Consider the following 14903-nt stretch of genomic DNA (forward strand, 5'->3'; position numbering starts at 1 on the left):
CATCCTCTGGGCAATTTGAGAACTTTGCTCACCCCCCACACCCCGCCCCACACTGGAATGTCAACAGACAGGGAGTGACACCTTGGACCTCACCATGTTTCCCCAGCCGGGTGGGCTGGCCCTCCTCTGCTTTCTGCTGAGCCTGCAGGGGTCTCTGGCTGCAGGTATGTGGGGGTGCCACAGGAAGGTGGGGGGAGGTTTCCCTATAAACATGGAGAGAGGGGCAGCCAGCTGTTGGCAGCCGAGCCCCCTGAAACCTCACCTTCATTCCTGCTCACCAGGAGCATTTGCTGGCTCCAGTGTGGTCTGCTTTTCTTCCAAAAACAAACAGCGCCCAGGTGCTTGCCGGGCATTGGCGGAGAGACTGCTGTTGATGGTGCAGACTTTGGCAGAATTATTTTTCAAAGGCTTTTGCCGACCTGCGGTGCTTTCCCGTTCCCCTGGGGACCTGCATGTGCAGTTGGACAAGAACACATAATCTGGGGCTCAGGGGTGTGGGGTGGGGGTGTGCTTCCCTCATGTTCTGCCCTCCTGGGTTTTCAGTTGACAAGTGCCAGGGACAGCGGGGGGGGGGGGGGGGGGCGGGATGTGACGCTGGGCTGCACTGCCCTGCACCATGGCTGGGACCGCGACCACCCTCCCAGCCCCTCGAGGGTGCTGGGAGGCCTGAGTGGAGAAACATGGGGACATGTTTATCAGCTGTCCTCATCACGGCTTTACAGTACCGAGTGGCTGTGGTGGTGGAAACAAGGTGCTGACACTGTCCTCTAAAATCTGCTTCATGTCATCCCTCCGTTACCAGACGGGGCCTGGGCCTGGAGTGGGTCTGCCTCGGGCCCTGCTGGGAGTGTGTGGGTTCTTGAATTCACGTAAGAAAGATTTCACAATGTGCGTCTAGGTGATTTTGAGAATATGTTTCTGAAAGCTGGGGAGAGTGAAACGGAGGAAGGGCTTAAGGTGGAGGAAGCACAGGAGAAAGTGAGAAAATGGGGGCCTTGGAGACGGGTTCTGGGGGGTAAGCCTGGGATGAGCCGCCACTGCCCGCTGCTCCCCTGGTGGCAGGTTTCAGGGGGAGCTTTAGGACTTAGCCGAGACACAGCATGGGCATGCTCCAGCAAGAGCACGCTGTGGATTCTTTGTCCTCAGGCATCTTATCTTTCCTTGGCAGTTGGGCAAATCCTAGGGGAGGACTCAGGGGAGGGTCTTAACAGAATATTTATTAGCTTTTCAGACATGTCCTTCAATATGTTGATTTATCAAAATATGTGTGTAGAGGGATCAGGGTTATTTTTCTGGAAGTTTCATTTTTAAAGAGCATTACTGAAGAGGGACTGGGGTGGAGGGTGGCCTTCCCTCGATGGTCTGGAATGTGTAAGTCATTTGCTTCTGAGTGTCCTTGGTTAGGGAAGAAAAAGCCTTGTAATTCATTAGCTGGCTGTAAATTGTTCAAATTGTTTGGCCTTGTTTAATTCTTTTGTCTCATTTTCCCTTATCCATTTGTCAAGGAATTTCCCTAGCTTCTTACTATCCGGCCCCACTTCAGATCCCACTGCGAGAAACTAGCTGGGCATCCGAGGGGTGGTTGCCTGCCCTGGTGACTTCAGGTGCCCGAAGGAGAGCATGTCCTGCCCCAGAGAAAGGCGGTGCTGCCTGTTGTTCTTTCTTAGGTCAGGAAAACAGTGACAAGTTGCAAGTGACTTTCAACATCTTCCTTGTTCTAGTCTGTCTTTTTCAAATTCCCTGCAGTGATCGTGTTACTTTATCAGAGTTGTCTCTGCTTCCCTGAGAGCTTCTCGGTGCACATTCGCTCTCCTCCACAGGCCAGCGATTCAGCTCTGGTTAGCCCCTGGCTCTTTTGTGATCCCTTGTCTCCAGTGTCTACCCCTTCCCCTCCCCATATGGGCTCTGTGGCCACCTCCCCTCTCAGGAGCCGCCATTCTTTGATTAATGCTCAAATTCTTCTAAGCTAGCCCAATGCCCCAGGATACAGACAGGTGAAAGTCTCTGATTTTAAAGCTGATGTGGTCTCTCAGCCTGGGTGGCCCAGGAGCTGGCACTTCCCCTCCCCCCCAGCCCCCCTTCCCCACACTCTATAACTTTCCCTCCCACCCATCCCGGCCCCCCTCCCACCTCACCAGAGGCTTACGATGGACAGGAGGAAGCAGCACAGACACCTTGCCCTTTCTGCCCGGAAGCCTCGCCCTCTCCAAAGCCGGTCTCTGGGTCCTCTCTCCTCTGGGACCTGTTTCCTCACTTGGCTTCTGCCCTCGGGGCTGGCTTCCTCCTGCTTTCCTGTTCTCACCCAACGTGCACCCTGCTTATCGCTAGGATCGCTCACTGCACAGCCCCCAACAGGGCTGGTCACACACAGTGGGACGGCGCCAGGGGCTCCATGGGCTTTCCTGGCCTCCTCCACGCCCTTGACTTCAACCTCTGCATGACCTCATCAACCTCAACATCCTCACCTCCATCACCAAGCCCTCGTCTGGGGTGCAGATCCCATGTCTGCCTTGTTGTCCAAAAGAATCCTCGAACTCAAGGTGTTCAGACTGATTCTATCACCCCTACCCTGTGTGGCTTTGGGTGAGTTCAAGCCTCACCCACCTCCCTGTCTCATAAGAAAAATGGGGGGGCACCAGCTACCCTCAAGTAACTGGGGGGGTCGCTGTGAGATGCCAGGAGGGGGCATGAAGCTGCTCTGCCCCACTGGCAGCAGGCAAAGGCTCAGGAAGGACCCAGAGGAGGCTGGAGCGCCCCAGTTCAGGCAGCATTGCCGGGGTGGAGAGAAGAGGGGCAGGCACGGGAAGGCGGCAGCTGCGGCCGCAGAGTGGCTGCGGGGGCCTCGGAGAGACGCGGCCGGGCAGGCCGGCAGGGCTGTTCACCAAGGCAGGGTTTGGGCGAGGAGCACGGACACTGTGCGGCGGAGGCGAAGGGAGTGGCTGTGAATGTGGGTCACTCAGTCTACAGGGAAGCCGGACACAGAGGTCTGGGGTTCTGAGGTACGTCCTGGTGGAAATAAATGCAGGGGTTCTGGTCAATGGAGGGGGGCATGAAGCCAGAAATGGAGCAAGGGGGCTCGAAATGTCTTTAGGGTAGAAAGACAAAAACTGAAGGCTGCCAAACTCAATGCCAGCAGCAAAGGGGGCTGGAGGAGGTGGACAGAGAGGCGGGAGGGGGACCAGGAGGCGGCTGGGCTTGGTGGCCCGGGGAGGGACTGCGGAGAAGTGGACAGTGATCAGCAGGTCTCCTGCCGCTGAGAAGGTCCACGAGGAGCCTGAGGGGGTCACAGTGGCTTTTGCTTACAGCAGGTCTAAGGGTCAATTTAAGAACCTTGGTGGAAGGTGGGCAACTTTCCTTCAAGTATGTGATCTTGAAGGGAGGAAGAGAGGTTGGTGGCAAAGCAGAGGAGGTTTAGGTGAGTTTGTTGGGAGGAGACAACTGACTACACTGGGAAATACCCTGAGTTCCAGAAGAGCCGGGAAGAACAGGCCCAGGACGTGCAGCCAACGGGACTATGGGGCTTTAAATGGAGACAAGGAAAGGCCTGGCCCTCCCCACCTGCCCCCTCATCGGGCCACCGTCGGCCCCTCTCAGTCGTCTCAGCGACCTCTGCCTCGCCCTACCTCACCCCCACCCCAGCCCAGCCTCTCCCTGCTGCCCGGTTGCTCTCAAACACACATCCCGTAGGACCGTGCGCCCCCACGGGATCCTCCAGCTCACTCATTCGGCAGCTCTGGACGAAACGCTCTAGGGCCCAGGGACAGAAGAGGTGCATATTTTGATTATAGAAGTTATACATGTCGAATGTGCACATTTTGGAACACAAGAGCTGTTAATCCCCAATGCTAATTTTTTGTGTACATTCATTCAGTAAATTACATTTACTCATATATACATGTTTATTTAACAAAACTATTATACAGTAAATATTGTTTTATTATCTTCTTTTTTCGCTTACTGTCACAGCTTCTTACACATTCTATTTCCTGGCAGCATGAGTACTTCATCTGCTTGCTTCAGAGGATTATGAGCAGTAGCTCTCCTTGAGGCTAGGTTTTTGTGCATACCACTGAGTATTTCTTTAGGATACATTCCTAGAAGTAAAGCGACCAGGTCAAAAGGTGAGTGTGTTAAATTATTATTTTGAGAACATATTGCCTTTCTCTTGTATATAAAGTCTGCCACCAGGCAGCCATGAGAAAGCACTCCTGTTTTGAATGCAGCCAGCCTGCAGGCAGGACCCCTTTGACTGCTATTGCTGAGGGGACAAGGCCAGTGTGGAGGGTTTCTGTGCCATGTTGGCGTGGCAGGTTGTGCACATTTCATGGAACTCCTGTTTCTCAGTGTTCATTACCCAGGAGGAAGCCCAAAGCATCTTGCACAGGCAAAGGCGTGCCAACTCGTGGCTGGAGGAGCTGAGGCCGGGCTCCCTGGAGAGAGAGTGCAATGAGGAGCTATGCTCCTACGAGGAGGCCCGGGAGATCTTCAGGAACACCGAGAGATTGGTGAGTTCGCCCCTAGGGGGCGCCCTCTGCACCACAGACAGGTAGGCCAGTGCGCTGAGTCTGCAGGAAAGGAGCTCTGTGGCAGCGGAGTTCGCCCGGGTCCTGGAGGCCAAGTCTCTCGCCTCTGTGGTTGTGAGCGCTGCATGCCCAGGTGAACACACACGTGAACGCACTGGCAGCTTCAGCATGCACAGCTCTCCGCCCCCCTGCCCCGCCGCCTCTCCATATCTGGGTCACTATTCCTAAGAATTCCTTCACCTTCCTTAGTCCAAGGTCCTGCGATGCTCCAAAACAACCCCCGTTTCCAGGGACATCCTCTTCTCGGCCATACCATGCATCCCAAACTTTGCATCAGAAAACAGTTTGAACAGCATATTCGATGTGTCCCTTGCCTTCCCAGGCCCCTAAAGCTGCCCCTGCTTCACAGAAATGCTGCCGTCAGAGCAGCTGTCTGAGACTAGCCTGGGTGAGCTTCTGACTGCTGCACCCGCCGGGGGCACCTCCTCAGGGAAACGTGTGAGGACACACTCGGGAACCACTGCTTCCTCCACTTGCCCCTGGGCCATGAGAATAGAAGGGCTTTCTGTTTCCATCTTCTGAAAGAGACATGTTTAAAATGTATCACATCCCTTTCAACACTTCAATAGGAGTGGGGGTCAAGCTAGGGTGAGATAAGGCCACGCCTCACATCCACCAAGACACTCGCCTCACCTCATGCTCTGAGAATGCTTTACCTCCCCCGCCCGCCCCCCGCCCCGCAGGAAGTCGGGCTGTTTGAGACAGAGGCTAACAGGAATCTTTCTGTGGAAGCTGAAAATGGTCATGCTTGGTGGCTGTGTACCAGTTAGTTTTCCAAAGCAGTTTCAACAGTTTTTATCTTGTTTTATTCTCATAGCAATGCTGTGAGTTTATGTTCAGTTGGTTGAAAGATTCCTCGGGACATCAGTGTTGTCGATGGAGCCCTTTGTGCTCCCTGAATGCCTTTCCATCCATCACTGACCTTCTCCTCGTGCCGGCCCATGGGTGTGGGTGATGGCGCATAGCCCAAGAGGGAGCAGAGGCTCAGACTGCACCTGGGCCTTATCCCAGGTTCACAGTTCGGAGGCGGCAGAACTGCAGCTAACTGGGGCTGACACTTGGGTACTTGGACTGAGAGATGGAAATCTGTGGCCTCTGGTGGCCTTTACACTTTGCGGTGGCGAACAAGGGACTAAGAAAAACCTTTCTCCCCCCGGGGAGCCCACTTCATCTCCAGAGGAGAGCCTGGCCTCCAGGGCCCGCTGCGAAGGGCCTTGGGGAGACGCCCCCAGCCCACCCAGTCCATCGGCTCACTCGGTGGACACCATAAATGTTTGCTTCTGGTGAGCGTGTCTCTCACGTGGCTTCCTCTTTGTTCCCTCAGAAGCAGTTCTGGATGTATTACACAGGTGAGTCGGTAAACAGCCCATTTATGTCCCACCTTCAAGCCCTTCTCCTCGGCATACAGACACTGACTCACTCCACAGATGGCGACCAATGTGCCTCAAATCCGTGCCAGAACGGAGGCTTCTGCGAGGACCAGTTGCAGTCCTACATCTGCTTCTGCCCTGATGAGTTCGAGGGCCGGAACTGTGAGACAAGTGAGAGACCCCACAGCCTGCAGACAGGTCCCTGGGGCGGCCGAGGGGCACGGCCTGGGCAGGCCTGGAGCTGGTGGGAAGTTGGCCGAGATGACTGCCCACCCGAGAGCCTTGGACCCGCGGTTCTGAGGTGCCAGTTCTCAAATGTGATCGCCCCCTGTTCCCTTCTGGGAAACAAAAACCCCCAGGATCCCAGCACCGGGGAATTCAGGTACACGTGGAAAGGGAGCAGGTGAGAACCACTGTTTCACTGCCCAGCTTCCACACACCCTGCCCGCCAGGACGGCTGGGTGCAGCTGACCTTCCCTACTTGCTATTACAAATAAGTATGAGATATTTCTTTCACCTTTCATATATTAAAGTACTGCAAAGTTCAGGGATCCCCCAGACCATCCTCAAGTTCAATAATCTGAGGGAAGGACCTGCCGAACTCACTGAAAACTGATATATTCACAGTTACAGTTTATTATAGCAAAAAGATACAGATTAAAATCAGCAACTTCCAGTTGTCCTCTTCCAGGGTGGCCATCTGGACAGTCTTTCATTCTCCAAGGCTGATGTGCAACAAAAAGACACATGAGCATCACCCCCGCCAGGAAGTGTGCCTGAGCCTCAGTGCCCAGAGATTTTACCGGGGCTCCGTCACCTCGTGACGACTGACCACCCGCAAGGCTGACCTCAGTCCGCAGCCCCCAGAAGCTGAGCTGATAGTGTGCGGCCCACGGCCCCACGTGAATAATACCCTTAGACCGTCCGGTGTGACCCAAGGGAACCAGGAAATAACACTCTTTGCAGGAGGTTAAATTAAAAGTGTCCAACTTAATCAGGGTGGAGAAGTCACCTCCCAGGAGCTGAGGGCTAAGGCCAGACCTCCCTTCAGGCAAGGTGGAGCCTTCCCCACACAGGTGTACGCTGTGATGCTGCATGAGCCACCTTCTGCCCTAAGCAGGACAGAGGCCAGACGGAGAGGAGGAAAGACTCGGGGAAGCGCTTCCTGCCAGCTCAGAGGGGCTGAGAGCCTCAGCGTCTTTGCCCGGCTGCTGATGTTCAGCTGCCCTTCCACAGCAAGCCAGCCCTGTTTCCCACAGCAAAGTGCTGTCCTTCAGAGTCAGGCCAAGGGTCCCTCCTCTGTCTGTTTGAATCAGTGGTCACTGGGCTGCAGAGCAGTCTCATCTCTCTGACCTTTTACTGCCAGGTCTCTGATTGAGTTCGGCTCTTCTACTGTCCCCAGGTGACTTTTGCTTTCCCCGGACCCTCCTCAGCAACCCCCAGCTGCTGGGAGGGGTGACGGTGTGGGGACCACCACATGCTGTCCCCGTGTCCCCACTGGTCAGGCTGCTCAGACATGGGCGAGCCCCCAAACACCACGCCCCACCTTTCTGGATCAATCTGCAGGCTGGGGCAGTGCAGGCTCAGTCTCTGCGGCTGGCAGTGGAGGCCACCTTCATGCCGAACGCTGCCCCTGGCCCAAGGAGGGGTGGCCTCCAGGGCTGGCTTCCCCCGCCTGCAGAGGCCCCTCTCAGGCTGCCTCCTTCTGTGCCCAGACAAGAACGACCAGCTGATCTGCGAGAACGAGAATGGGGGCTGCCAGCAGTACTGCAGCAACCAGGCGGAGGCCAGGCGCACCTGCTGGTGTCACGAGGGGTACGCACTGCAGGCCGACGAGGTGTCCTGCACACCCACAGGTAACGCCCTCGGTGATCTGCTCCGACGCTGTGTGTTCTTTCACTGACACATGAGCAGTCACCAGCTTCTGTCCTGCCACAAGTCCTCCTCTTGGCTAAAAGATGAGATGAGGTGACATGCCGTTAACTGAGCACCTACTGCATGCTCAGAGGCGGGGAGGAGCGTGAGGGCGGAGGCAGGCCAGGGCAACAGCGGGCAGGACAGAGCCCTGGGAGCCGCTCCCTGGATGGGCCTCGGACCGCCACCCATCTCAGGTGGGCCCGGAGGAGCAAAACAAAGCTTGCCCCGCCCCACTGCCAGTCCTCTCTGCTGGGAATCTACTGCCCCACCCAAGGGTGATACTGACTACAGCACAATTCTGGTTTCCAAACCTTTTCTAAAGGCAAGCACTTCTAGGAAAATGGAGAATTTCTGCAAACCAACCTCGAACAGATGGGGCTGCAATTCCTAAGGCTGGGGCACCCGAAGCCCTGTGTCTCTCCAGAGGTAAAGGTGCCTAGCATGCTCAGTACAGCCTGAACTTTTGCTGCCACCTCTAAACACTTTGTTTTCTGGACAAAGGACTGTATAGGAGCAGACCGGAAACTAACAGGACGGTAAAGCACAGTTGTCTGAGAGGCTGCATAGCCTTTAGAATTCCAGCAGCACTTCATCTTTCCCCAGGAAAATAAGCAGAAACCAGTTTCAGGAAGTAGGGCCCTCTGTTCCTGCAAAACCAGCCTCTGCCCCTTCGGCTCCCCCAGCAGCCTCCACAGGCCTCCCCGCTCCCAGAGGCTTCTGGCGGCCCAGGGCGGGAGCCGGAGGCAGAGCCACGGCCTGCGGGCTCGGGGCCCTCCTCTCACTAGCACGTTAGTCCCTCATGACCCCCGACATCTTGCTCACTTGTGTTTTATACAGTTGAATACCCGTGTGGAAAAATACCTGTTCTGGAGAAAAGAAATCTCAGGCAACCCCAAGGCCGAATTGTGGGTGGCAAGGTGTGCCCCAAAGGGGAGTGTCCTTGGCAGGTAAGGCTTCAGGGTCCCTTGAGCCCTCAAAGGTAAAGTGGGCAGGTCAGCCTCAGGGGGTCACACCTCAGGTCCTGTGCCCCCCCAACCCCCCCTCCCCAGCTCACGGCAGTGCTTCCGTGGATTTCCTCCTAACACCGCAGGCCCCTTCTCTCAGGCCTCCGTGTCCCCAGCACCTCTGCCAGCCAGGGCTCCTCCTTCCCCCCTCTTCACAGGCTCCTAGTGTCTCTCCCTCCCGCAGAGGAGGAAGCTGAGGCCACGCAATCTGAACCCAGCTCCCTCCCCTTCAAAGCTCCACCTGCTATATCCGCCTCTGGAAGCCAAGATTTTTTTTTTTTTTTTGTATGCCAGACATTGCATTTTTTTTTATTTATTTTATTTCTTAAAATGACGAACCCCCTCCCCTTTGGCAACCATCAGCTTATTCCCTGTGAATTCGTTTCTGCTTTGTTTTGTGTATTCGCTTGTTTTGTTCTCTTGTATTCCACATATAAGCGAGATCATACAGGGTGACTTCTGACCTGCAGCAGAGTCCTTCTGCCAGCCGGAAGTCTGTGCCCCCCGCGCGTGGTCGGGTCTATGGGCCCTGGCCCCTCCAGGCATCCCTCTGCAAGGCTGCCTACGAGCGTGGGCTCAGTTGGGAATGCAGAGTCTCAGGCCCCCAGCCTGCAGGGTCAGCATCTCCGGGAATAGGTGCCCACTCCTGTGTAAGAAGAGCCGCCGCTCTGAGACCTGCAAACTCAGGTCTGCACCCGAATCAGTGACTCCTCTTTAACCTCTCATCCTGAGACACCCCAAGTTAAACAGCCAAGAAGTTTTAAAAATGAATGTAGACAAATGACAACCTTGTAAAGGAGATTGGAGAATCGCCCGTTGGTCTCGGGCTCAGGGAAGCTCCAACCTGGTCACAGCAACCTGGCTTTTCCAGCCCAGCCCGAAGAGGTTGCATTTATTGCTGAGCTGGCAGCCCTGCACCCACCCGGCCTGCCCCAGTCCACCCCACCCTCCAGAGCAGTCAGGGCCAGGCCGGGGCCTTGGCCGTCGGGGGCCCACTCCTCGGCTTTGCAAAACCCTGGTTTTTGGTGTTCAGAGGAATAATCTGAGTTAGATACACCTAAACAGGACTGATGTGTCCGCCAGAGCCCCCCATCGCTGGGTGGCGAAGCCTCTCCGAGTCCGAGGCAGCGCTGCTGGATGTGGGTCTGCGTTGACAGTGGGGAGCTCTCGGGCGGGCTCGCCGGGCCACTGCGCCCCCTGAGCCCGGCCCCACCAAGACCTCACTTCTCAGTATCATTCAACCCCCACGGTCCCAGCCGAGGGGTAGATGCAACTCTCCCCCATGTGGGTGAGGGAGGGTCCCCAGCACCCCTTCCCTGCTGTGCACAGCTCTGGATGTTAGGCTTTAGACTGGCGAACCCCATTTCCGGTCTCTTCCCTCCCTGGTTGATCCAATTTCACACAACGCATGGTGACTGTCGAAAACCAGCCCAGGGCTGTTCACTGGTGGCTCTGCCTCCCCCTCAGCCGGGCCTCCTCTGGCCTCGCGTTCCTCGCTGTCTGCAGGCCGGCCTGGCCAGACCTCGGCTCCTTTCCCACCCACTGTGGAGGAGTCACCATAAGGAAAATGTCTCCACGCAGGAAGCGTGCAAGGACGCTGCTCAGCATCCCCTGTGCTTTTAGGAAGAAAAAGAGGAAAGGAAACATTTATTGAGGGTCTTCTTGTTCCTAGAATGTGCTCAGTGCTTCACTCTGCTATTTCGTTTACTCCTCCCGTGCTCTAGGAGCATAACACTTGGCCTGATCTCTGCAAATCAGGCACGTTGGGTCAAGCGTGGAAGGCAGTGGTGGGAGGTGCACAGAGGAACTCAGCACCGCCATCCCCATTGCAGGCCGGTGTCCCTGAGCTCTCCCTTCCCTTAGCTAGATGGGGAGACACCCTGCTGGAGAGAAGCTGGAACAGCTTTGTCCCAGAAGGGCCCTGGGGAGCCCCCAGGATTTCAGAAACCCTCCTATAAATGCAGCCCATCCCTGAGGGTGAAGGGAAAAGGAGATTCTCCAGGAAGGGGACCCCAAGGACAACAACATGACCTTCCCATGTCTGTTATATCTTGTTAGGCTGGGCTGAAGATGAACGGGGTGCTGCTGTGTGGGGGCACCCTGATCAACGCCACCTGGGTGGTCTCCGCAGCCCACTGTTTTGACAGAATCCAGAATTGGAAGAATCTGACCGTGGTAGTGGGTAGGTTTTGTTCTTACCACCTTCTGACAAGAGGCCAGCTCTTGAGTGATAACAACTGGGGGCTAAGATTCAGGGCATTGAACCTCCAACTCCCACAACCAGATGAGCGCCTCCAAAAAGAGAAGTGGGGAGCCTCTGGGCCAACCCCAATGCCCGCAGGGAGCCACTGCGGCCACATCCCCCAGCCTGCTTCCTGCCCCAAGTAAAGACACAGGGGGTGATACTGTACCCACCTGTCTTGCTCGGGCCAAGAGCCCTGAGGGGGATGCAGGCACTCAGGGCTCCTGGACCACCATGGCCAGGCCTCGGCTTGGTGGATTTATGGGATGATAAGGAACCTTGGGGAGGGCCATGCCCTGTCTGCAAAGCACTGGGAGGATCGGGCAGTCCTCCCCACCTGCCCAGGCTGCCCGGCCCAGCACCCCCCTCGATGCCTTAAGCACTCCAGACCCCAGATTCACCCCCAATTCATGTTCTGCATGGAGCCCAGTGGTGCCACCCAGGCCAGCCTGGAGTTGGATGCAGGACCCCTCCTGCCACAAAGGAAGCTCCAACCTTCTTGAGGTCTGGGAAGGGCCACATCCTAAGGCTGCAGGGCAAAGGGTGTAAGTGGCGTTGGTCTCCCCATAGGTGAGCATGACATGAGTGAGGAGGATGGCGATGAGCAGGAGCGGCACGTCACTCAGGTCATTGTCCCCAACAAGTACATCGCAGGCAAGACGGACCACGACATCGCCCTGCTCCGCCTGAGCAGGCCTGTGGACTTCACTGACTATGCAGTGCCCCTGTGTCTGCCCGAGAAGTCCTTCTCCGAGAGGACCCTGGCCTTCATTCGATTCTCAACCGTCAGCGGCTGGGGGCAGCTCCTCGAAAGGGGCTCCACGGCCCTTGAGCTCATGGCCATCGATGTGCCCAGGCTGATGACCAAGGACTGTCTGGAGCAGTCAGAAAGGAAGCAGGGCACCCCAAAGGTCACGGATAACATGTTCTGTGCTGGCTACCTGGATGGGAGCAAGGACGCCTGCCAGGGGGACAGCGGGGGCCCGCACGCCACCAAGTTCCAGGATACGTGGTACCTGACGGGCGTTGTCAGCTGGGGCGTGGGCTGCGCAGCCAAAGGCCAATTTGGGGTGTACACCAGGGTCTCCCAGTACACTGAGTGGCTTCAACGGCTCATGAGCTCGGAAGCACATTCAGAAGGCCTCCTGCGAGCCCCGCTCCCCTAGTCCCTCAGTCTTGGCTCCGTGGACCCTGCTCCCCTGAAATAAGGCTGCTATTGCTTGGGTTGTCCTGGCTTCGAATCCTGTAAATTCTCCTGCCTTTATTGGGGTTGGGATAGGGAGAGGGAAGGAGAGAAACAGAGAGACTGAGAGAGAGACAGAGAAGGAAAGACAGAATGAGAGAAGGAGAAAGAGACCAAGAGAAAGAAAGTAGAGAGAATGGGGGAGGGAGAGAGACAGAGATGGAGAGGAGGATGGCGGTGGAGAGGAGACAAGCCTAGGGAAAGGCCTAGAGGAGAGGGGAGAGGGTGAGAGTGGGTGAGGGAGATGGAGAAGAAGAGAGAAAGTGAGGGGAGGGGTTCCAAGGAGGAGCGAGAAAGAGACTCAGAGGTTCACAGACTGAGGGAATAGAAAGGTGAGCAGCACAAGGCGGTGGGTGAGGGGGACAGGAAGCTCGGATGTGAGGGACATGGGGAAGTGGCCACACCTCGCCGCAGGCCTCTGCTCCAGTGTGCATTCACCCAGAGACGTGTGCTACGTTCTGAGGGCGGGCTTTTAGCTTTCATTTGTTTTCCTTTCTATACAAGTATTTCATCTTTGTTTCAAATAAATTGGAAGCATCATTCATTCACTTTGCTAGATATCCTCCACATTTGTTCTGCACATGTATCTTTTACCCTAAAATAAGCTGCATAAAAGGCTCTACATCCCATTTGCCGCTGGTTCTCCCCTCAAACGACAAACAGCTGAGTCTCCTCCGTGCATTTTTCCTGGCAGCCTGGCACTCGTGGATTGTCTGTATTCATGTCATTGAGACCCTGGTGTTCATCACCAATCAAGCTGTTGGCAACGTCATGAAATGAACATTTTTACATGGAGGCTGATTTTTAAAACCAAGAGCTCCCTGAGGGATTTTGGAGGCTGCAGTTCCCAAAACCCTATAGACGTGGGTGATTTCTTCCTGCCAAGGCCCTCATCAATGACAGTCCTCAAAGGCAGTCCCCGGGTACAGCTGCCTGAGAACCTCCAGGGACACTCCACAAAATGGATGCTCCACAAAATGTGTGTTCACATGTTCTTGTCCAGATCCGTGGGATCCGAGGGTGGTGGGACGTGGTGAGTTACATTTTTATCAAGTCCATCAGGTGACAGCGGGCACACCAAACGTAGGGTCACATAGGTCTCAGGTAGGGAAGAGTGAGACAAACCATCAAAGTTCCAGGGGGCCCCCTTGGACATGGTGAAGGTGATGGAACAAACCCACCGGGCACAACCCTCCCTCAGGACAGGACTGGAGGATAGTGAGACTGGCCTGGCCTGTGGGGGACAGTGACAGCTGGCGTCAAAAGCCAGGTCAAGTGCTTGGCAAGGCCACACTTGACTGCTTGCATCTGCAAAGCAGAGCAAGCTGGCAGCTGGCGGCAGCCCGAGCCCGTGGGCTTGGGAAGGAAAAAGGTCACCGCAGGCTTCAGCTGGATGCAACTGCGGTATCACTTAGCCGGCCTGGGAAACGAACAACCTTCACCTGCAGCTGCAGAAACGTCCTTGAACTTCATCTAACCAACCCCCATAAAATAAACGCGGGGACCGTGGTCATTGTCATTGTCTCTCCATCAGAGGATTATGTCCCACCTGGCCCCCACTTTTCCTTAAACTTTCTTGTGTTGAGTCTTTGTGTTGTGTTGTCCTTTCCTCACTCTCCCGCCGCCCCCACTCAGGGACCACCCCTCGGCACGGGGCGTGGTGCTGTCCCATGCCAGAAATGCCGATGGTACTTGACACAAGCGAATTAAGGAGCTGGGACTTGCTCTGCTGAGCAGTCTAGCTACATTTAGTTTTGAGCGGACTGTGGTCCACAAGCTACCAATAGGGCTGAGTCCAAGCCACCTGACTTTGTAAATAAAGTTTCATTAGGACACGGTCATTCCTTTACAAATCATCCATGGCTGCTTAAAACCACAGCGCTGAGTAGTTGATACAGAGACCATCTGGCCAGAGACCATCTGACCCACAGACCTGATGATTGATCTGGGCCTTTACAGGAAAGGTTTGCTGCCTGCGTCAGGCTACATTTTTAGGGATCTCACCAGGTGGTCAGACGTCCACTTGAAGCACCCAACGTAGGGCCAGACCTCCTGGACTCCCTCTGGCTCTGCCTGTAACTCTTGGCCAAGCCGCTCACCCTCTTGGTGCCCTGTTTCCTCCTCTGTAAGATGGGAGCCCGCCTCAATGCTTGTCATGAGAATGAAACCAGTGCATGTGGAACAATGCATCTGGGGAAGGCAATCATGTCATCATGGATGGTAAGGCTGATTTGCAAACATCCAGATGTTCTCCACACCAGCTGTCCACTGTCCAGGCTATAGACACTTGGGGGAAATTCTGCAACCAAAATGCAGGAGATCTCCAGAGTCCCTAATTCTAGCAAGTCTCTAGTTTCTTCTTAGAAATGAAAACCATCTGGACCCTGTTCCTGGAAAGCAAAGGGCAGGGATGGGATTGAAGTGGCCAGGCCAGGAGCCCCCCAGGTCCACACGGGGTTACACCAGGTCCTGGTAGGTCACTAGCTCTGCCTCAGTTTCCCCAGCCACCCATGGGTGGCGCAGGCCTCCGTCTCACAGAGCTGC

General features: G+C 55.6%; 1 protein-coding gene across 1 annotated transcript; it reads left to right on the forward strand.

The window, feature by feature from the left end:
- The first annotated feature begins 58 nt into the window (after positions 1–58).
- On the forward strand, positions 59–12908 carry F7 (coagulation factor VII). The gene is made up of 8 exons (XM_054565778.1): positions 59–164; positions 4345–4505; positions 5908–5932; positions 6011–6124; positions 7669–7809; positions 8708–8817; positions 10933–11056; positions 11687–12908. Exons 1-8 carry the CDS (start codon positions 95–97, stop codon positions 12280–12282), a joined length of 1341 nt encoding a protein of 446 aa, XP_054421753.1. The 5' UTR covers positions 59–94; the 3' UTR covers positions 12283–12908.
- The last annotated feature ends 1995 nt before the right edge of the window (positions 12909–14903 follow it).

This window comes from Pteronotus mesoamericanus, unplaced genomic scaffold (genome assembly GCF_021234165.1).
Source record: "Pteronotus mesoamericanus isolate MK-2021 breed Mesoamerican mustached bat unplaced genomic scaffold, CSHL_Meso_final contig_169, whole genome shotgun sequence".
Lineage (NCBI taxonomy): Eukaryota > Metazoa > Chordata > Mammalia > Chiroptera > Mormoopidae > Pteronotus > Pteronotus mesoamericanus.